Below are 23,561 nucleotides of genomic sequence, written 5' to 3' on the forward strand. Positions count from 1 at the left end.
ATTATGCATTATAGTATTAGAACCTTATCATTTGTACACCAGAAAAACATAATTGGGTTTTTATTAGAAAGAATTCACTTTAATAAATTTATCAAAAATCGATTTAAAAAGCAAAAGTAAAAGTCTACTTTTAATACTCTTCTTTGAATCTCAAAGTGAGGATCACCGATTGTTAGTGTTGCTATGTAAATTTTAAATACAGTCTTTTTATGAGTTAAAACACATAACTGAAACTTGTTTTTTAATTACACAATCTGGATGAGGTAGGTATAAACTGACCTTTGGGCTAAACCCAGCATTGCATATCTTGACAGGTGGTCTTTTACAAAAATGAATCTAACCTAAATGAACCTAACCTACAGATTTAAATATTCTCTTGAAGAACAGAGTAAGCCTAAATCATCTGCAGAAAAAAATTTACAACTTGTTAATTTACACCAAACATAAACCTCACTGATTTGACCCAGGAACTGGTGGTAACTGCAATAGAGAGCTGCAGTTAACTCTTTTGGAGACCTCAACTGGCTTTCTCTCCCTAAAAAGACTGCAAAAACATTAGTTCACTTGTAACAGTGAGTTTTAAATATAATATTTCAACATAGAAAAAGTATTTGGCTCATCAAAGCAGTAAAAAAAAGTTAGAATAACAACAATTAAAAAAATAAAAACAATTGTGTTTTGTTAATACCAGAGCGAACAGGGCAAGCAATACAAAAATAATCACTTTAATCATCTATTTCCAAAGATGCAGTACTCTGTACATCTCTTCAGCTGATAAGGTGCTTATTTATTACTTTATCCTTCTACATTTACAGATGAAAGAAAGCTGCTTTCCAAAATGAGTCATCTGGAAGGAATGGAAGTTCAGGTTTTAGACCAACTTCGAAGGCTAATGTTAGCTAAAGCAGCGTTTTAAACTACAGATGATTCAAGAAAAAAAAGGCTGTTATGTTTGTTTTCTAAAACCGAATGGAAAACAGCTGTTGTGTGTACATTTTTGAAAAAAAAAATCTGTTTTATTGGAATAAAACAACAAGCTTCTGCGAAGTTTTTCTAATGTACAGAGAATAGATGGAAACGCTTCCTCTCACACTTAAACCTTTGAACTGCGTGGGTGTGGACAATATCTAAACATCTGTGATGTGTTGAGTTTCATTCACTCACACTGACACAAAGGAAGTTCTGTGACTGTGTGCCCTCTCTAATCTAATTTTCCATCAACATACATGTGTACATATGGAAACCCATTTGTGCCAGAAAAGGTATACACTAACAAATGACTTCATATTTTTCCTGCAAACATGAAATGTGAAAATGAATTCTCATGATTTTTATTTGTAGTGAATTATCAGTCTGAATTTGTTAAATCCAATCACAAAAAATTAAACTGATTTATCTGCAAACTGATTAATGCAGAACAGTTTGATCCAACTTCTTAAAAGCCAGAGATACTTTAAAGACCCCAGCTTTCTGCAGCAGTTTCACATAGATCTCACCACCTTATTTTGGTTCGTCACTATTTCTTACGCTCTTTAAATAATCAAGCTGGGGTTTTGGAGACTTCTTTTAGCACCTTGTGGTCTGCTTTCAGGGTGAACTTACTTGGAGAGCCAGACCTGTAGATACAGTAGCTTTCGTCTTGGCAGCCTTCCATAAAGGCCAGATTTTTGGAGAACATGACTAATAGTTCTGCTGTTACAACATCTTTATCTCTGATCTGTGTGGTGTGTTCCACAGTCTTCATGCTGCTGCTTGTTCTCTAACAATCCTCTGATGCCTTTACAGAACAGTTGCATTTATATTGAGATTAAATTACGCACCGTTGGACTCTATTCACTAATTAGGTTACTTAGTTCCACATTTTCCAAATATCTGTTTGTAAAAGAAATTGCAAACCATGTATTATATTCCTGCACTTCACAATCAACAGTTATTTTGTGTTACTCTGCCAAATAAAACCTAAACAATATATATGTATATATATATCGATATATACATATATCTATATCTATATATATTTTATTGTAATGTGGCAAAATGTGTGATTGTGTCTGTTATTAGTTTAACTCTTGCTTTTATAGCACCCTTGCTTTTCTAACTCATCTAACAGCACAGAGTGAAAGAAAGTCGGACTGAAGTTTAAAAGTGGAGTTTGTGGTAAATACTTAACATACCAGTGGTGTCCAAACTCTATGTCACAAGGGCCAAAATCATTAAATCAAAAGTACTCGTGGGCGAAAAATATATGTATTTTTAAAAGCTAAAATGACAAAAAAAATATGTGATTTCTTTTTACCTGCGCAACTATAAATTAAGCATGCAATATTTTTTAAACGTTTTTTTTTTTTTTTTTTGCAGAACTAATGGCATTTATTTTTCAACAGTATGGTGACAGGAAAGGTGTGGAGAGGAGGAAGATGTGCAGCAAAGGTCACCCTGGCCAGGAGTCAAACGTGCGGTGGCTGAAGCCTCCAAATGTGAGTTGCACATTTTTCCCCTGTGCCGCGGCCACACCAAAACACGCAGTATTGTAATTAGATTAATAACGTAGTCTGTTTTTTGTTGGAAAGGATTGTGTTACTCATTGTAGAACCAAAACTTTAAAAAGGGTTTCGCACGTTTGCCTTATTTAAAGAAACGCATCCAGTTTACAAATTTTTTTGGAAAAAACAACAATTTAGTGCATTTCTCTGAGCTCAATTTGGCTCGTAGGTATTGCTATTTAAAGGTTTGTTATATTAGTTCATGCTTATGTGTTTAGTTTCTTAGTTTATTCTTCTCTTGCCCTTTTTGCAATTGGATTTATGCTATTAGATCTTTAGACCGTTTTATTCACCGAGAGAGTTTTCCTCGTTTATAATAATCGGCTCGTATTTTCCACCGCATGGCAGCACTTCTGCCACGGAAAAACATCTTGCTGAGCTGATCATGGACGTGGAGAAAAAATACACTGACTCTTTCATGATAATACTGGGAGATTTTAACAGAGCAAACCTCTCAAATGAACTCCCCAAATACAGACAGCATATTAAGTGTCCCACCAGAGACAAAAACTCACTGGACCATTGTTACACAGCTTTAAAGGACTCATATTATGCTGTTACCAGGGCTGCTCTGGGTTTTTCAGATCATTATCTAATCCACCTCATCCCAACCTACAGACAGAGACTAAGAGCTTCCAAACCCAAGGTTCACACTGTTAAGAAGTGGACTAAGGAGTCAAAGCAGATGCTACAGGCCTGCTTTGAATGCACAGACTGCGCAGACGGTTTACTCCACACCTCAGGAATCTGCGCAGGGAAAAGGAAGAAGCTCACAGCAGTGGAGATTGGGCGCGGTACAGGCAGGCCAGGAACAAACTGACAAAAGAGATCAAAGCAGCCAAGAGAAGCTACAGTGAGAAGCTTAAGAACAGCTTTTCTACTGGTGACACTTCGGTTGTATGGCGGCCTGAGAAACCTGACTGCCTACAAGAGCCCCTCCACCCATCCTGAACAGAGTCGTCTCCTGGCCAACCGTCTGAATGGCTTCTACTGCAGACATGACAAGAAGCCATTCACACCTCAAATCATCCCCTCTACATCCCATTCAGGAACAAATTCCTCCCATAAAGCAACCAACCCCCCACCATCAGATCCTCTGCCTGCACTAAAGATCTCCGAGGAAGAGGTAAACAGGCTCTTTCAGCGCATGAAAACAAAGAAAGCTGGAGGACCTGATAACATCTCCCCATCATGTCTGAAAGCCTGCGCACATCAACTTGCCCCAATCTTCACGAGGATCTTCAACAAGTCACTGGAGAAATGTGAGGTCCCCTCCTGCCTCAAACGATCCACCATCATCCCGGTGCCCAAAAAAACCACCATCGTAGGATTAAATGACTACAGGCCTGTAGCCCTGACGTCTGTGATCATGAAGTCCTCTGAGCGGCTGGTGTTGAAGCACCTGAAAGACATCATGGCAGCCTGCTGGACCCCCTGCAATTTGCTTACCGAGCAAACAGGTCGGCAGATGATGCTGTTAACTTAGGTGTACACTTCATCCTGCAACACCTCGACCACCCAGGGATGTACGCCAGGATCCTGTTTGTAGACTTCAGCTCGGCTTTCAACACTATCATACCAGACATCCTCCACCAGAAGCTCACCCAGCTCAACGTCCCAGCCTCCACATGTCAGTGGATCAACAGCTTCCTGACAGACCGACAGCAGCAGGTGAGACTGGGGAGCATCTTCTCCCGATCCAGATCAATAAGTACTGGTGCCCCCCAGGGGTGTGTTCTATCCCCACTCCTCTTCTCTCTATACACAAATGACTGCACCTCACCGGACTCGTCCGTGAAACTCCTTAAGTTTGCAGATGACACCACTGTCATTGGACTGATCCAGGACGGTGATGAGTCTGCATACAGACAGCAGGTGGATCGGCTGGTACACTGGTGCGGTCAGAACTACCTTGAACTGAACCCACTCAAGACTGTGGAAATGGTGGTGGACCTTCGGAGAACACCACCCCCATACACCCCCCTCACCATCCTCAACAACACTGTATCGGCCGTGGACCACTTCAGGTTCTTAGGAACCACCGTCTCTGAGGACCTGAGATGGTCCTCACACATAGACACTGTTCAAAAGAAGGCCCAGCAGAGACTGTACTTCCTGAGGCAACTCAAGACGTTCAACCTTCCACAGGAGCTGTTGGTCATCTTCTACACTGCCATCATTCAGTCTGTCCTGTCTTCATCCATCTCAGTGTGGTTTGGCTCATCCACAAAACAGGACAGGTCCAGACTGCAACGAATAATCAGGACTGCAGAGAGAATAATCAGGGCTGACCTTCCCTCCATCCAAGACTTATACAGGTCAAGGGTCAAGAAAAGAGCTGCTAAAATCTCTGCAGACCCCACACACCCTGCACATAAACTGTTCAGAGCTTTACCTTCAGGCCGCCGCTACAGAGCACTGTTTACTAAAACCAGCCACCACAGAGACAGTTTCTTCCCCCAGGCTGTTTCTCTGATGAACATTCAATATAGTACAGAACAACAGCATACAGATGTTGCAAATGCACCTTTTTTATTAGATATGTGTATATTGTACATTGTAAATTTGTATATTCTGTAATGCAAAAACAGAACAAAAGAGCAAAGTGTACCAGAGTCAAATTCCTTGTTTGTATGCACAAACTTGGCAATAAAGCTGATTCTGATTCTGATTTGTCTTTCCTCATGGTTGGTAGTTTTTTTTATTTTTTATCTTTGCTCAGCTCTATTCATGTTAATTAATTTCCTTCCCTCAGCTTCCCTGCTTTCTTTCTGCCGCGGCTACCCCATATTTCCTCTAATTAGCTCATCTGGTTCCTTTGTCATCTTCAACCCCTGCCTCAGTATTTAAGCTCCTTATTTCTCCCTGTTTATGGCTGGTTTCTTCTGTTTTTCTATTACTATGCCGGTTTTCTCCCACATTGTTCTGCCTTTTGCTATGCTCCATGTCTTGATCTCCTTTGGCCATGCTTTACTTTTTTTTTTGTCTTTTATTTTAATAAATTCTTCTACTCACCGTGCTGTTCCCGTGTTCCTGCCTGCGCTTGGGTGCTTTGCCAAACCACACACTATTATGACACACTATTTCTTTGAAAACGCTGGCTTTATGTAGTCATGTTTAATAAATTAATTAAAGGCAGACTCAGGTGCATCGAAGTCTGCTTTGAGTAAACGTCCCTGGACAGATATGATTCTTTTTAGTATAAAATTGAAGAGAATGCAAAAAATGTGGATAATAAAAGACAAATGCTTTAAGTTGTACCTAAAATTTTCCATTGTAAAAAGATTTTGAATTTGTCAGTAGAAATGTTCCTTTTAATTTAAATTAAAAATAAAAATCCTCCAGGATCAGATTTGTATCATCCTTGAATTGCAGTCAGAAGCTTCACAAAATCAGTACAGGGGCCGCAAATGGCCCCCGGGCCACACTTTGACACCCCTGTAATACAATTATCTGGGTTTTACCTAATGAGCATTAATGTTAGTATATGTGGGATGTTTTATGTGGAAGAGCTTTGTGGTAAAGGTGTAAATTAGTTTATTGATTTTCTAATTTTAACTATCTATTCCCTGTAAGCCTCACAGTCCAGCTAAATAATAACAAATCCAAGGAGTAAAAGATTAGAAAAAAAGATTATTTAGTTAGTCAGACAATGTGTAATCTTCTAACAGTTTAAACAATGGCCTTAATCTGCTTTGTCACCAGTGAGTTTGGGAAATCTAAGACTTTTTGTAAACTATGGAAGTTAGGTTTTGTTATAAGAAAAGATAGTATTTTATTGTTTTTAATAAGGTTTAAAGCAAGAAATTTGACTTTAGTCAACCAAGTTATTTCATGTGTTTAAGTGTCTTTTAGATGAAGCAGGAAGTGACAAAAATGTTTGCTAAGCAGCTCACCCTCCACTCTGATAAAAGTCCTGCACACTCTCCCTCCTCAGATATCTGTTTCTGCTCTGCTGTCTCTCTGGCACACACACTCACACAGAGGGAGGCAGATAACTGTGATTCCGCTGCTGAATTTTTAACGCTGTTGTGGAACTTTTTTTTTCCAGCCGGGTTACTGTGGCACCGGGGTACTGTTACACTGACAGAGACAAGGAGAACGGGCTCAACTCTTTTCTGTTGTTTACTGAGGCTGCACTGACCCAGACTGTGCATGGAGTGTATGGTAGGTCTTTATATTTATCTAAACTTGTGCACATAGTTATGTTGCAGTTGGGTGTTTTAAGTAAACTGTGCAGAATCTAATAGAAATCATAATACTCGTAATACTGTTTTTAATTTCAGCTATATCTTTTTATATTAAACAATCACTATATATCAGCGCTTAAGTTTAGTGAATATGAGCTTATGATATTGAACATATAAAGATAACATATTTTACTTTCAGCCTGACATATTGAGTGCATTTTCGCTGTAAATTTCTTCATACACATCTGTGTGAGTTTTGTGTCATGTTGAGATTTGCCGTTATCCTTTTATTAGATTAGGCATAAAGTTAATAAAAAATGTCTTATGTCAACTTACTAAGTCGTGTAATATGTGTTCTTTTATATCAGGAACTGTTCATGATAAAAATTAAGTCTTTTAGTTCTGCTGTCAAGAATTAAGCCAATTTTTTCAATAAAGTCAGTAATTTTATAGGATTTCGCTCGGTTGTTCATGTTTTATGCTTGGTTTATAACTGAAAGCTCTCGGCTCATCTAATTGGTGCTCACCATCCCTGACTGTCATTCTTGGCATCTTTAAATGTTTGAATTATTTATTGTAGTAGCTTTGTTTAAGTGTTGCTACGAGGTCCTCCATAGCAGATGTATTGAAAAGTTTGTTTAATATTTTACAAATAATTGTTGTCTGTAGTGTCAAATATTTGAGCCATTGTTGTTTTTCCAGGTGAATTAAGAAGGGTTTAATTAGTTTCTGAGGACAGTTTATCTGAAACAAACAAAGATAGAGATATTATGTTCTTTCAAGACAAAGTCTAACTGCCTCATTCAGAATGCTGGTAATGTTATAAATATGTGAAAAAAAGAAGAAGAGGCTAAAAATGCAGGAGCAGCTATATGACGAATAAAAGCTGACTTTATTTAATTTCTAACCAGACTAAAGAAGCCCTGTAATGGAGAAAGTTCAGTGAATTATAAACCAACAAACCAAAATCCCTTTTAACCCCACATACCAGCCATTTATGTTTTAAGTAAAGTTCCATAGTGTAAGTATGAGTAGTCAGTGTCTGACTCAGAACAGGTACAATCTAGAAAAAATTCCACCCTTTAAAATAATTCCAAAGAAAAACCAAATACAGGCAAATGCAAGAGTTATTCATATTATGACCTTTTTTTTAAACTTTGTGTTTTTGTTTGTTTAACACAACTCTATGCTCAGAGGACTGTGAATGTTTTCTGCTGGTTACAAAGACAAAATATCTCCAAGTGAACTTATTTATCAGCATCAAGACTATTTATCTCTCTGAATATATAGAAAGACAAATTTGTTGATCAGTTGAGAAAATAGTCACAACGTAAACAACAGTCTGATGCAAATATAATGAGGTCAAAACATACTTGGAACAGTGTTTACACAAAGTGCCAGTAAAGTTTTGACATTTGAGTTGTTTCGTGTGGCATAAATTCAGACTTTCACTCTTTCACCTGCTCTGAGTATCTGTTAGCTTAATTCAACCATGAGTTGAATTAAGTTTTCTGATGACCCAAAGTGAGACTACTATTAGAGGTATCCACTGCAGTTAAGCTTCTGACTACTCAAAAATACTCCACACACGGGCCCACCAGAAATACCTAAACCTTCCTTTGAATAAAATTTACTAGAATACCAGATATACAGGCATGTCTTTGGACTGTGGGAGGAAGCCAGAGTACCCAGTGAGAACCCATGCATGCACAGGGAGAACATGCAAACTCCATGTAGAAAGACCCCTGGCTGGGAGTTGAACCCAGGACCTTCTTGTTGCAAGGCAACAGTACTACCAACTGCACCACCGTGCAGCCCCAAAGACATGCCTGTTAGGTTAATTGGTCACTCTAAATTGCCCCTAGGTGTATGAATGAGTGTGTGCATGGTTGTTTGTGTGTTGCCCTGTGATGGACTGGCGACCTGTCCAGGGTGTACCCCGCCTCTTGCCCATAGACTGCTGGAGATAGGCACCAGCTTCCCCGTGACCCACTATGGAATAAGCGGTAGAAAATGACTGACTGACTGACCAGATATACAAACAAGGCAAACGTCAAGAAATCGGAACTGTTATAAATAAATAGAACAAGGTCTCAAAAATTAATTACACTGAGACAAATGAACAAACACAACCTCAAAATTGTGTGCAGTTTGATACTCTTGCTAGTAAAGGATTTTGATAAAAACTATGTCCACAATTTCATACAAAGTCTTCTCAAAGATGATAAAACACTTTAAAGACAAAGAGCTTCATAAACATCTACATTGCTTGTTTTCTTCTGGTTACTTCATCAACATAGTTCTGAACCCTACAGTATAATATGTTCCTGAAAATAAATAAGGAATACGTCACTTCTTAAATTAAAATAAAAAGAATACATAATAATTCCTGTAATTATTTAATTCATCGTAAAGCTGCTGAGAGATTTTAAGATTATTTTGAACTTGATTATAAATGTTTTGCCAGTAAATACAGGAAATGTACCTTAAATCTTACATTTGAGTCAGAGTGTAATTTCATACTGTCTAGAAATTATTTAAGAAATAGAAAAGTACTTTAAATATATTATAACAGTATAATTTCTCTACCTTACCTTTCCGTCCACCTCTAACTCTGTCTCTTATACCTCTGTCAGCAGAGAGAAATGCCTGGGTGATCTTTTGCAGAGATATGGCTATGTTCCCACTTGCTTTACAGGATAAAAGTTGTGACTGAATCATACATTTATCATATTATTTTGATATCTACTACTCTGTTTAATGATACTTTAGTAGCACAGCTCATTCTGTGAGTCCCAAAGAAACTGCATGTAAGTTGAGGAGGATCAAGTAAAGTTCTACTCAGTATTTTAAATAAATAAACATTACCTATTTAAAAGATGGATGGATGAATGGATGGATGGATGGATGGATGGATGGATAGATAAACATGTATGTTGAACAAGATTTTGTTATAAAATTAAATCTAAACCTAAGCTGAGTTCACATTTTCCTCCCAGGCCCATCCAGTCCTGATGCTGTTACCATAACATTATGACCCTCAACACTCAGAGAGAGAAGGAGCCTCTGCGGCGTCGAGGGAGCACACCGATTCATCCCCTCTACCAGCAGCTAACTGGGTCTTGGGACTTTAAAAGGTCCACAAGCACACAGCCGGAGGGCTCTGGTCCAGCTCGCAGCCATCCTCCTTTAGGGCAGTCAGCATCTTACCATCCTGGAGACAAGTCCCTCCACTACCGTGCTCACTGGAGTTCTGACTCAGATGATGACTCGCAAAGTGAATCAGAGTGTGTTTACAGAGTGGTGTTGCTTGGTGACCATGGTGTCGGAAAGACCAGCCTTGCAGGAATCTTTGCTGGAATCACGGAGAAAGATGAACAACCTGGAGGTGGGATGCTGTTTGTGGAACTCTTTAATAAATTAGTTGTCAGTATACTTACATGTCTTCACCAGTGCTTTAATTTATTGCAGTTTCATTAAACAACATGTTCAATTTATTGCACTCTGTAAACCTCTCTCTGAACTCTGGTTTCCATCAGTCATAATGGGGTCCAAAGTTCTCAGCATCATTCACAGGAAATGAACAATGTACACAGTGAAAACAATAACTATCAGGTTTAGTTTGCCACTCTTTCTCTGGGTGTGTAGCTGCCTCAGCATCTTCTGTCGGTCCGCACAATCCCAGATTGACTGTGAGATAGGGCCTCCACAACCTGCCACAGTGCTTCTTGTTCTTCTGTTCCCATCACAGCTGATTTATATTTTGATATTGCACAGAATATAAAAAAATGGTTTAAAATATGGCAGCCCAAAGTTAATTCTTCTTTTATTTCTTACAGAGGTTTTATTTTAATGTTACAGTGCAGGGATGCCTCTGGAAGATTTGAGTTCATTTTTGATAAAAGGACAGCACATCATGATAAACATTCACAAAAAGAAGTGTAATTATATAAGATTGTAGCGTGATGGCAATTTTCCTATTTTGTCCATTGGACAGGTTGGTAGTCCCTACAAAACAGCAACAAAACCACATAAATGAAGCTTTCAATAAGGTTTTGAAATAGGTGGTGACTACTTATAATCTTGGAGTAGCACAGGAAGCAGAAAGGCCACATAAAACAACCAAACTAACACATTTTGGAGTTTTATAAAGCAGTTGGTTGACACTTTTAAGTTCCATAGTATGAAAAGCAATAACAGGCTTGAGGATAAATTAATCAATTACAATAAATAAATAAATAAGAACCCTGCTGTTGGCACCACTGTTACCATAAAGTTGAAAGTCATCCTCAACATTTTACTTGTAGTTTGGTTCTTTACACACCATTAATTACTTTTGGTGTGCAAAACACTGCACATAAGCAGAAAACAGGGTTTCTCTGTACAAACTGGTGCACAGTATTTTTGACTTTGTTGTGGCATGGCAACCTTCAGAGGGCTGACATTATTGATCAGCTCTTGTGTCATGTGACTTTGGGCCTCTGGCCATGATTGGCAACTTGTATTGATCCATTGGTAGTCTGACATACTGTGAGGACAGGGTCAGTGTGCAGCTAGTTGTCAAACTGAAATTTTATGCATGCTGTTGAAATAATATCAGCACAAACGACTTCGGTTTGAGGTTGTTTGTGCTGATATTATTTCCTATTTTTTCTCAACAGTCATTATAATGACAGAGATGGATTTTTGAACCTTTGTTTAGTTTTTGGCCAAAGCTTGAGGCAGTTTAACTTTTTAGAAGTCAGTTTCTCTTTGAAGAGTCATCTTTTTTGGATTAAACAAAACTTTCTCAACACAAATGTCACATTCAAATTGAAATATTACAGTTTAAATGTGACATTTTTGCATTGTCTGTATAACGCCTCAGTTGTGATCTGGTAATGAACTGAAATTAACTTATTACTTTTTCCTCACAGGATTTTAAAGAAAAAAACTAACTTGTGTTTGATTCTTGTGATTATAACTATAAAAATTATATTAATTTCCATACAATAACACGGGTTCTGACTGTTGTTTGTGCTTATGCATCAAACGGCAGTTCAGACTACCCACCCTTTTTGGAGTCCTTGGAGGGGGTGTTGGAGAGCGCCCTTGTTCTGCTCCCTTGTTCTGCTGGGGGACTACAACGCTCACGTTGGCAATGACAGTGAGACCTGGAGGGTTGTGGATGGGAGGAATGGCCCTCCATCCCTCCATTCCTGAGTGATGTTTTGTTATTGGACTTCTGTGCTCGTCATGGATGTCCATAACTACCACCATGTTCAAGCATAAGGGTTTCCATATGTGTTCTTGTCACCAGGACACCCTAGGCTGTAGTTCGATGATCAACTTTCTTGTTTTGTCATCTGATCTGCAGCCGCATGTCTTGGACACTCAGGTGAAGAGGGGAGCGGAGCTTTTCACTGACCACTACCTGGTGGTGAGCTGGCTCTGATGATGGGGGAGGATGCCTGTAATCCTCGAACCCACTGGTGGACACCGGCGGTGAGGAATACTGTCCTACCGGGTCTTTTTGGCCTGTGGGACTCCGGAAGCAGCTGATGGGTACCCGCAGTCCAAGCGGCATGCGGCTCGGGTGGTTGCTGTGGCAAAAACTCGGGCGTGGGAGGAGTTCAGAGAGGCCATGGAAAAGGACTTCCATACGGCTTCGAGGCAATTCTGGTGCACCATCCGGCCTCTCGAGGGGGGGGATACACCACCAACACTGTTTACAGTGGGGAGGGTGTGTTGCTTACCTCAACTCGGGACGTTGTGGGTCAGTAGGCAGAGTACTTCGAAGACCTCCTCAATCCCACCGGCACAATGCACTCCATATGTCTTCCACTGAGGAAGCGGAGCCTGGGGACCTTGGGGCGGGCCCGCCAGTCTCTGGTGCTGAGGTCACCAAGGTGATTAAAAAGCTCCTCGGTGGTAAGGCCCCGGGGGTGGATGAGATTCACCCGGAGTACCTTAAGACTCTGGATGTTGTAAGGTTGTGTTGGTTAACGTGACTCTGCAGCATCGCGTGGACAGAGGTGGTGGTCCCCCTATTCAAAGAGGGGGACCGTAGAGTGTGTTCCAACTATAGGAGAGTCACACTCTTAAGTCTCCCTGGTAAGTTCTATTCAGGGGTCCTGGAGAGGAGGGTCCGTTGGATAGTTGAACCTCGGATTCAGGAAGAGCAGTGTGGTTTTCGTCCTGGCCGTGGAACACTGGACCAGCACTACACCCTCAGCAGGGTCCTGGAGGGTTCATGGGAGTTCGCCCAACCAGTCTACATGTGCTTTGTGGACTTGGAAAAGGCATTCGACCGTGTCCCCTGAGGAATCTTGTGGGGGATACTCCGGGAGTATGGGGTACCAGGCCCTTTGATACGGGCAGTTAGGTCCCTGTACGACCGGCATCAGAGCTTGGTCCGCATTGCCGCCAGTAAGTCGGACTCGTTTCTGGTGAGGGTTGGACTCCACCAAGGTTGCCCTTTGTCACGATTCTGTTCATAACTTTAATGGACAGAATTTCTAGGCGCAGCCAAGGTGTTGAGGGGATCCATTTTGGTGGCCGTAGGATTGTGTCTCTGCTTTTTGCGGATGATGTGGTCCTATTGGCTTCATCAGCTCGTGATCTACAGCTTTCACTGGAGCAGTTTGCAGCCAAGTGTGAAGCGGCATGGATGAGAATCTGCGACTCCAAGTCCATAGCCATGATCTTGAGCCAGAAAAGGGTCGGGGGGGACTTGTTCAAAAATGAGGGAAAAATGGAGCGGGAGATCAATAGACGGATTGGTGCTGCGTCAGCAGTGATGCGGGCGCTGTACCGGTCTGTCGTAGTGAAGAGAGAGCTGAGTCAAAAAGCAAAGATCTCAATTTACCGGTCGATCTACATTCCTACCCTCATCTATGGTCATGACCTGACCCCAGAAAAGCAGAAGACGATGGATGGATGGATGGATGGATGGATGTATGGATGGATGGATGGATGGACAGTAACATGGATAGGTTTGAAGGATGTGTTTAACTAGTTCTATTCACAAAATAACCTGGTTTCACCCGTAGCAATTATATATTTTATTGCTATAGGATTTAAACTTTACTGTTCAAGATTTCAAGACAGTTGCAGGATTATCAAATGTATGTTTTTGTATCTCTATGTTGTATCTATGTAAACAAGAATTCCAGTAAAACAAAATTGCAAAATGTTGCAGTTTACTTTAATAACCTGTCATAGACTTAAAATCACTCTGTTGTATAGGTAGTGAAATGACATGAAACTTACTTTCGTGTTTCATGAAAAGTCATAAAAAGATTCAGATTATATTGAATTATATTGTGTGAAAATGTTTTATTATTATCAATTCATCAGTCCTATGAAATGGTCCTAAATTGACAAATGTTTTCTAACAGGTCATCCAGGACACAGTCTGTTGTACGCAGCATTACACGTAGTTTAAGTAAAAATAAAATCTTGTTCAGTTTATTTGTTAGCATCATCTTAAGTTCAAATTTTGATTTTCCTAAATGTTTTGTTCCAAATAAGATCAAAGGTTTAAATTCTCACAACTGCCATAGTTAATATGCATAAAATGCATTCACATTGGAAAAAAAGTAAAGAATCAAGAAATCTGTTGCACAAGGGTCAGAACCTTTTCATATGAATGAATGAGAAACTCAGACCCCAAATAATAAAACAACTTGTCTTGAGGGCATGAAGGAGATGTTATAATATATATATAAAATTTTATCTATTGCTAACTGGTCTGTGTTTGAATCTCATTACAGAGGACACGTTCGAGCGGACATTAACCGTGGATGGAGAGGAAACAACACTGGTTGTCATGGATACATGGGAGAATGACAAATTGGTATGCTGAGTGTGTGCGGATATATTCTTTACGCTTAAATTATAACAATTGGTTTTCATACTTCTCAGCAGGTATAGTTCTGTCCAGGTAAAAAAGAAACATGTCAAACAAAAATGTATATACTTGTGATGCAGAATTCTTTCAAAATAGTGAAATTATTTAATACAGAAAAAGATTTTAATTGTTGAACATAGTTCTAGTCAATTTAATGCTCCATTCATTCAGCAATAAATTTCAATTCAATTCAATTCAAATTCAATTCAAAAATACTTTATTAATCCCAAAGGGAAATTAAATGTTGTAGCTCATTATGAGGGTTTCCTCAAAGAGCCGTATTAGATGCTGTTGGCTGTGGGCAGGAAGGATCTCCTGTAGCACTCCGTCTTACAGCATATCTGAAGAAGCCTCTGACTGAAGATACTCTGTTGTCTGAGGTGTACAGAGTGAAAAGGAATGGTGAGAGTACAGTCCCCTGTGGTGCTCCTGTGCTGCTGACTACCTGGTTAGACACACAACCCTTCAGTCTCACAAACTGTTTGTCAGGTAGTCTTTGATCCAGGAGATTGTTGAGGCCACCTGAGTCTTTTGGAGTTTCTGACAAAGCAAATCAGGTTGGATTGTATTAAATGCACTGGAGAAATCAAAGAACATGATCCTCACAGTGCTGCTGGCTTTGTCCAGATGACAGTGGGTTTGCTGAAGCAGGTGTATGATGGCATCTTCAACTCCAACTCCACAACGATAAGCAAACTGAAGGGGGTCCTGATGATTTACTGTTTGCTTACTCAGGTGGGCCAACAGGAGTCTCTCTAGGACCTTCATAATATGGGATGTCAGGGCAACAGGTCTATAGTCATTGAGGACTGATGGGTGAGTTTTCTTTGGTACCGAAACAAGACAGGAGGTCTTCCACAACACCGGAGCCTTCTTCTGGGCCAGGCTAAGGTTGAAGAGGTGCTGCAGAATCCCACAGAGCTGCTCTGCACAGGCCTTCAGGACTCTAGGGCTGACATGATCTGGACCTACAGCCTTATTCCGATTCAGTCTCTCCAGTTGCATCTTCACCTGACTTCCTGAGACACACAGGTGGAAGGGGGAAGCAAAGGAAGCATCAGCATCTTCTGATATAGTTGAAGGCAAACATGTAGAAGCAGAAGGTTCTAGGGCTGAGGTGGAAGATAAAAAATGTGAGTTGTTACTGGACAGCTGTGGGTCCTGTGGGTCAAAGGAAGGTGGAAGGTCTGTTTGCCTGTGAGCAGGAGAGGAGGATGTGAAGCTTGTTTCTGAACTGAACCTATTGAAGAATGTGTTCATTTCATTGGCTCTGTCCAGACCTCCATTGGTCTGATCATACTTCTGCTTGAAGCCTGTGATCTTCTTCATCCCTGTCCACACATCTCTGATATTGTCCTGCTGGAGCTTGCTCTTCAGCTTCTTCTTGTACACCTCCTTGCTGTCTCTTATCTTGACTTTAAGTTGCTTCTGTATACTCCTCAATAATTATCTGTCTCCCTCTCTGAAGGCTCTTTTTTTCAGTCATGGCATTGATGTCCTCTCCATGTGGCTGGCACAGTGCGTCCCAGTCTGTAGCCTCAAAGCAACCTTGCAGAGCTTCTTCAGCTTCCTGTGACCATTTTCTCACAGTCCTCTTTATTACAGGTTGCCTCTGAACAAGGGGCTTACATTTCGAGCAGAGAGAAACAAGATTGTGATCTGATTTTCCTAGAGGAGGTCGCGCTGTAGAGATGTATGAGTCCTTGACATTTGCATAAAACAAATCCAATGTTTTGTTTTCTCTGGTAGAGCAGCTGACAAACTGTTGAAATGTTGGAAGTGTAGCAGAGAGTGAAGCATGGTTAAAATCACCAGAAATTGCCAGTAAGCATTGGGGTTTGGTGTCTGTAGCTTAGCAACATCTGAGTTGATGGCATCACATGCAGTGTCGGCAACAACGGAAGGTGGAACATAAACTGTTGCCAAAATAACACTGGTGAACTCTCTGGGTAAATAATATGGATGAACACTTACTGCCAACAGTTCAATATCTGGAGATGACACTTCACAGTTACATGTCCTGGATTACACCATCTGTTGTTCACAAGTACTGCCAGTCCACCTCCTTTACATTTGCCGCTCCTCTTTATATCTCTGTCTGCTCGTATGGTTAAAAAGCCCGGCAGAGAGATGCTGGAGTCGGGGATATGATCCTGCAGCCATGTCTCAGTAAAACACATAATACTGCATGCCCAGTACTCTGGCTGGGTCCTTTGTAGGGCTTGGAGTTCATCCAACTTGTTTCCCAACGATCTCACACTGCCCATCATAATCGACGGAAGAGATGGTTTGAACTTCCTCCTTCTCTCTCTTCTCTTAGCTCCTGCTCTGCATCCACGGCGTCTCCTTTTCAACTCATCAGGGATCTGGGGTTGTAGTTGAAGTATTATTTGAGCTTTTGAGATATTAATCAGCAGCTCCCGGTTGTAAGAAACAACCCCGTTGCCATGGCAATGCATCATAACAAATGTCCAAAAATAGAAAGTATTAAGAAAAATCCTCCAAGCTGCACAGCATCCGACACCGGAGTGGACAGTCGTCCAAAAAAAAATCAACTGTATCCACCACAAGAGGAATAGTTCCCAAAAAAGAATAAATCAGAATCAAAAGTAACAGAGCTACTCCAACCTGCTGCCACCTTGAGCGGTGCAATTCTAGAATGTTTCTATAGGTTATTTACCAAAATAATGATTATAATTTATGAAAGTGTTTGTTGGAATTCAATAATTAACTTCTTGTTAAAAGGGAGTTTACCTGTCCTCTTTCGCTCCATACAGTATGAGGGATTGCTACAAAGTCAACGCAAGTGACTGCCCACTGTTGCTACATGCTCATCCAGGAGGAGTGAATGCTGCAAGTCACTGACTCGATGCAACTTGCTGGGTTTCCTTAGATAGAAACCCTTTTTAAGCAATATGAATAATAAAATGAATTTGGCTGCACTTTTTGATAATAGGATCAATTGGAAGGTATGTACCTGACTTGAAATCTGTATGATTCGATTGAATTGACTTTGTAAAGTGCCTTGAGATGACATGTGTTATGAATTGGCACTACATAAATAAAGCTGAATTGAAAAAAACTGTTAAGGCGATTGCTTTATAATTTATTCATTGGTGTTGTACAATATCTACTGGGTCTTGTATTCCGCTTGCTTCATCTTACATCTTATTGATTCATCAAAAACACTCCATGCCTAGTGCAACATTATTAACACTTCAAATCATAATAATTACAACCTGCTTTAGCAACCCCAGACATTTTCCATATCTGCATCTGCAAAGCCACTTGGACCTTATAGATGCAACTGAGCATGTGTTCATCCTCAGACTCTTTTAGGTCACGGTGTTCAGCTCATGGTTAAATGATTTTACACTCCAGTCCAAGGGGTGGCAATAATGTACTGGTTTGTTTAGCATTTTTCTTTCTTCTTCTGCTCATAGTTGTAGCCAACCATTACATCGAGAACGCAGGTCACTTCTTTCTTCACCCTTGCATCTACACATTATATGATTGATCAACCCTCAAATTTAGATAATATTCAAAAATGGTTTCAAAAACAGCTAAATGGTTAGAGCCTGGGGTAAAGTACAGTCATGCTAAAACGAAAGTGTACTCTCTGTCAGTTATAGTGTTTTAACATATAATCATCTGGTCTTTATGATGTTTTAAAATTATGAAAACAACCACAAACCACACACTACATATTTCACAGTTTCAATATTTATTACACAACAAGGACACTAAAATAGAAATGTTTGTAAAAAAGAAAAACAAAGTACGGCAACGCTATATACATACAAAGTACCGTATTTTCCGCACTATAAGGCGCATTTAAAAACCATTAATTTTCTCAAAAAATGACAGTGCGCCTTGTAATCCGGAGCGCCTTATATATGGATCAATTGGTTAATCCATACTGGTTGTACACGGCGCTCTGTCAAAATGTTTCAGTACGACTGGTAAACTACAAAGCCGCACCGCTTGCAGCATTACGGCTACCGTAGTCAGGGGTGTCGCCGAAGTAATAGCGGTAAACACCTGTACTGTGCTTACTCGTAGTCCAACACCACTTGTGTGTGTATAACGACCCCAAAATTGCACCTTTCAAGAGACACGCTTACGATGCTGAGTTCAAACTCAAGGCTGTCAGCTACGCAGTCGAACATGGGAATAGAGCAGCAGCGAGAGAATTCAACAGTTAACGCTACTACAGGTCCTTCTCAAAATATTAGCATATTGTGATAAAGTTCATTATTTTCCATAATGTCATGATGAAAATTTAACATTCATATATTTTAGATTCATTGCACACTAACTGAAATATTTCAGGTCTTTTATTGTCTTAATACAGATGATTTTGGCATACAGCTCATGAAAACCCAAAATTCCTATCTCACAAAATTAGCATATTTTATCCGACCAATAAAAGAAAAGTGTTTTTAATACAAAAAACGTCAACCTTCAAATAATCGTGTACAGTTATGCACTCAATACTTGGTCGGGAATCCTTTTGCAGAAATGACTGCTTCAATGCGGCATGGCATGGAGGCAATCAGCCTGTGGCACTGCTGAGTTCTTATGGAGGCCCAGGATGCTTCGATAGCGGCCTTTAGCTCATCCAGAGTGTTGGGTTTTGAGTCTCTCAACGTTCTCTTCACAATATCCCACAGATTCTCTATGGGGTTCAGGTCAGGAGAGTTGGCAGGCCAATTGAGCACAGTGATACCATGGTCAGTAAACCATTTACCAGTGGTTTTGGCACTGTGAGCAGGTGCCAGGTCGTGCTGAAAAATGAAATCTTCATCTCCATAAAGCTTTTCAGTAGATGGAAGCATGAAGTGCTCCAAAATCTCCTGATAGCTAGCTGCATTGACTCTGCCCTTGATAAAACACAGTGGACCAACACCAGCAGCTGACACGGCACCCCAGACCATCACTGACTGTGGGTACTTGACACTGGACTTCTGGCATTTTGGCATTTCCTTCTCCCCAGTCTTCCTCCAGACTCTGGCACCTTGATTTCCGAATGACATGTAGAATTTGCTTTCATCCAAAAAAAGTACTTTGGACCACTGAGCAACAGTCCAGTGCTGCTTCTCTGTAGCCCAGGTCAGGCGCTTCTGCCGCTGTTTCTGGTTCAAAAGTGGCTTGACCTGGGGAATGCGGCACCTGTAGCCCATTTCCTGCACACCCCTGTGCACGGTGGCTCTGGATGTTTCTACTCCAGACTCAGTCCACTGCTTCCGCAGGTCCCCCAAGGTCTGGAATCGGCCCTTCTCCACAATCTTCCTCAGGGTCCGGTCACCTCTTCTCGTTGTGCAGCGTTTTCTGCCACACTTTTTCCTTCCCACAGACTTCCCACTGAGGTGCCTTGATACAGCACTCTGGGAACAGCCTATTCGTTCAGAAATTTCTTTCTGTGTCTTACCCTCTTGCTTGAGGGTGTCAATAGTGGCCTTCTGGACAGCAGTCAGGTCGGCAGTCTTACCCATGATTGGGGTTTTGAGTGATGAACCAGGCTGGGAGTTTTAAAGGCCTCTGGAATCTTTTGCAGGTGTTTAGAGTTAACTCGTTGATTCAGATGACTAGGTTCATAGCTCGTTTAGAGACCCTTTTAATGATATGCTAATTTTGTGAGATAGGAATTTTGGGTTTTCATGAGCTGTATGCCAAAATCATCCGTATTAAGACAATAAAAGACCTGAAATATTTCAGTTAGTGTGCAATGAATCTAAAATATATGAATGTTAAATTTTCATCATTACATTCTGGAAAATAATGAACTTTATCACAATATGCTAATATTTTGAGAAGGACCTGTATATTGTGAATGTACTAACATTTGATTTAGTGCATCAAACTGTTTCTTTTACCTGTTTACTGAATCAGGGAAAAGTTCCCTTTCACGTTTTAACTAACGTTTGATTTCAACTTCAACTTCATAGACTCCAATGCATTCCTAACGTGCGGTTGGCTCTATTCAATAGAATTCTATGTAGAGGAGACCTTACCATGAGAGTGAATGGAGTTATCAGAACGCTGGTTTGTAGTGTATTAATAAAGTTTGACTGACTGACTTATCTGACTGTTTTGTTGACATTCTCTTTAGCACAGCTCCATCTAGTGGATGCATAACGCAACCCCAGTCAAACGTTTGACTGCAGTAGCTTCTATTCTATGCGCCTTATAATCCGGTGCGCCCTATATATGAAAAAAGTTCTAAAATAGGCCATTCATTGAAGGTGCGCCTTATAATCCGGTGCGCCTTATAGTGCGGAAAATACGGTATGTCTAACCCAAGAATGTAACGTGGATGTGTTTTCTTTTTACTATGCTAATTCTAAATCTGATGAAGAAAACATAAAAAGTCTAGTTCTTTGTGTCTTCTACTAGGAAAGGGGGGACCCATCTTGTCATGATGACTGTCTGAAGGTAGGGAGTGCTTATGTTATTGTCTACTCTGTCACCGACCGCTCAAGTTTTGATTCAGCGGCTGAGCTCCGGATCACATTGAGGCGCGCCCGACAAGCCGAAAATCTTCCCATCATCCTCGTAGGAAACAAGAGTGACTTGGTCCGGGCCAGAGAGGTTGCTGTGGAAGGTGAGCTCCATGTTTCATAGCAGAAAACTTTAAATGTATGTCAAATATATGTTTGATCGTACTATAATAATTTAACCTCTTTTCTTTCTTGCCTAGAGGGTCGAGCTTGTGCAGTAGTGTTTGACTGTAAATTTATTGAGACATCTGCATCCCTGCAGCATAACGTGTCTGAGCTGTTTGAGGGCGTGGTGCGACAGATTCGTCTCCGTCAGGACAGTACCGAGGTCACAAAGCACAGAAACTCAGTCTACAAACGCAAAGAGAGCCTCACCAAGAAGGCTCGCCGTTTTCTGGATCGACTGGTGGCACGAAACAACCAGCGAATGGCAGTAAAGGTGCGCTCCAAGAGCTGCCATGACCTAGCTGTCCTGTAAAGGCTTGCTTTCATCAAGACTTTTATCGTGACTTCTTCAACAGATTTCTGCTTGTGATACCGTGGTCAAAAGCATCAGCTGTGTCTATCACAATCAGCGGGTCATCCTCAGACAGAGCTATCAGTGACAAACTAAATGAACAGAATGTACTTACTGTGACTAGCTGGTTTCCCTGTTTTACTGTTTAGTGTCAAAATCATTGTGGATTTACCTCCAAATGACAAAAATATGAAGATTTCAGATGAATGTAACAGATCATCATTGTATGGTTTAGCGGTGGTACGAGTGTGTGTGTGTGCGAATCAGTAGAGGTGATGTGATATTCTTCATTGTGAAGAACCTGATTTTGACTGTGTCCATTCTGTTGTTTTCCTGAGATAACTTGTTTTCAGATTAATGTACTGAATAAAATAAAAAATAAAAACAGTCATATAATCATGTCAGTGGCTACTAGCGCTGTGCGAAAATGTGCAAACTTTTGCAATGTCTTGATACATTTCTGCTTCCAAGAATGCAATCTTTTAAATGTGTTTCGGTCCTTTCTGTCCATAACCATGGTTGGGTCTACTCTAAAATGAAAGAGGCATCGTTCTTTACCCCATTGATTTACTGTGTGCCCACTTTCCTGATAGTATTCTGGTGATGTTAAAATATTATACCAAATCAAGCCAAGTTGCTTTTATTGCCATTTCAACCACATAAGGCTGACACACAACAAAGTGAAAGATGATTTTATTACTCTAGGACCATAGCACAACATATATATTATCCCTAACCCTATTATAATGTTCAACATATAATAACAGGAATGAAACATGTACAAACATTGTAGGACACTACAAAAAACATAAGATGAAGACAGTGCAGCATTAACCATTTATCAGCCCTACTGATCGTGATAATAAGGTGCAGTTAGGAATGAACTGAATTGGAAAACCATATTTGATGCCAATATTAAAGGTAGCATAAGCATAGCTTATGTGTTTGTCAGTTCAGTCACCCATTGTTTAACAGACCAATGGTTTGTTGGAAGAAGCTGTTGCATAATCTGGGAGTGATGGCCCACATGCTTATCTAATGTAAAGAGTTCATGTAAGGAGTTGATGGGATCACCCCCAACGCTGCTGGCTTTAACAATGCAGGGTGTGTGGTAAATATATGTGATGGATGGAAGAGAGACTACCACAATCTTCTCAGCTGTCTGCACAATCCATTGTATTGTCTTGCAATCTGATAAGGTTTCCACGCCAGATAGTGATGCAGAAGCCCAGAATGCTTTCGGATGTTCGACTTTGATGAGAATAGTGGTTGAAGAAACTGGAAATGCTGCTGGGCTTTACTGGCTATGGAGCTGCTGTTAAGGGACAATGAGAGCTCCTCTCTGTCAAGTGAACACCAAGGGATATGGTGTTTTTAATAATCTACACAAAGGATCTGTTTAGGTTAGTTGGTGAGTGGTCTATCTGTAGTTTTCTGAAGTCAAAGATCATGTCTTTTGATTTAGTAGTTTCAAGCAACAAGATGTTGACTTTGCTCCAGTCTGTAAGCCATTGTATCTCATCTCTGTATGCTAACTTGACATTTTTATTGATAAGATCCACCACAGTCATGTCACCCTCAAACTTTAGGATGCAATTTGATCTGCACAGTTGTGGATCAGAAGAGTGAACAGTAGATGACTTAGTACACAACTCTGAGGGGTCCCAACCATGTCCCAGCCATGGTGTTGGAGACACCAGTTTGAACTGGCCAAGGTCTTTCTGTCAGAAAGTCAAGAATCCATGAGCAGAGGGAGGTGTTAAGACTCTATATTATATCAACTCCTTCACAGGGACTGTCAAGTCAAATCTTAACAAGCATAAGACAAATAAATATTTAGGCTCGATTGTCCCTTTTGTTAATGCAACATGAAATTCTTGTTGAATGTTGGGAGGAAAGACCAAAGAACATTGACATTAG

At 40.5% G+C, this 23,561-nt stretch overlaps 1 protein-coding gene across 2 annotated transcripts; it reads left to right on the top strand.

Moving 5' to 3' along the window:
* Nucleotides 1-2,401: 2,401 nt before the first annotated feature.
* Nucleotides 2,402-22,042, top strand: rem1 (RAS (RAD and GEM)-like GTP-binding 1). Of its 2 annotated transcripts, XM_047346650.1 has the most exons (6): nt 2,402-2,477; nt 6,595-6,710; nt 9,733-10,121; nt 14,488-14,570; nt 21,021-21,228; nt 21,325-22,042. In XM_047346650.1, exons 3-6 carry the CDS (start codon nt 9,767-9,769, stop codon nt 21,600-21,602), a joined length of 924 nt encoding a protein of 307 aa, XP_047202606.1. In that variant the 5' UTR covers nt 2,402-2,477; nt 6,595-6,710; nt 9,733-9,766; the 3' UTR covers nt 21,603-22,042. The 2 variants fall into 2 exon arrangements, with proteins under 2 accessions (XP_047202606.1, XP_047202605.1); XM_047346649.1 differs by lacking the exon at nt 2,402-2,477 and having other exon boundaries at nt 6,477-6,710.
* Nucleotides 22,043-23,561: the final 1,519 nt, after the last annotated feature.

Source organism: Girardinichthys multiradiatus, chromosome 20 (assembly GCF_021462225.1).
Source record: "Girardinichthys multiradiatus isolate DD_20200921_A chromosome 20, DD_fGirMul_XY1, whole genome shotgun sequence".
Lineage (NCBI taxonomy): Eukaryota > Metazoa > Chordata > Actinopteri > Cyprinodontiformes > Goodeidae > Girardinichthys > Girardinichthys multiradiatus.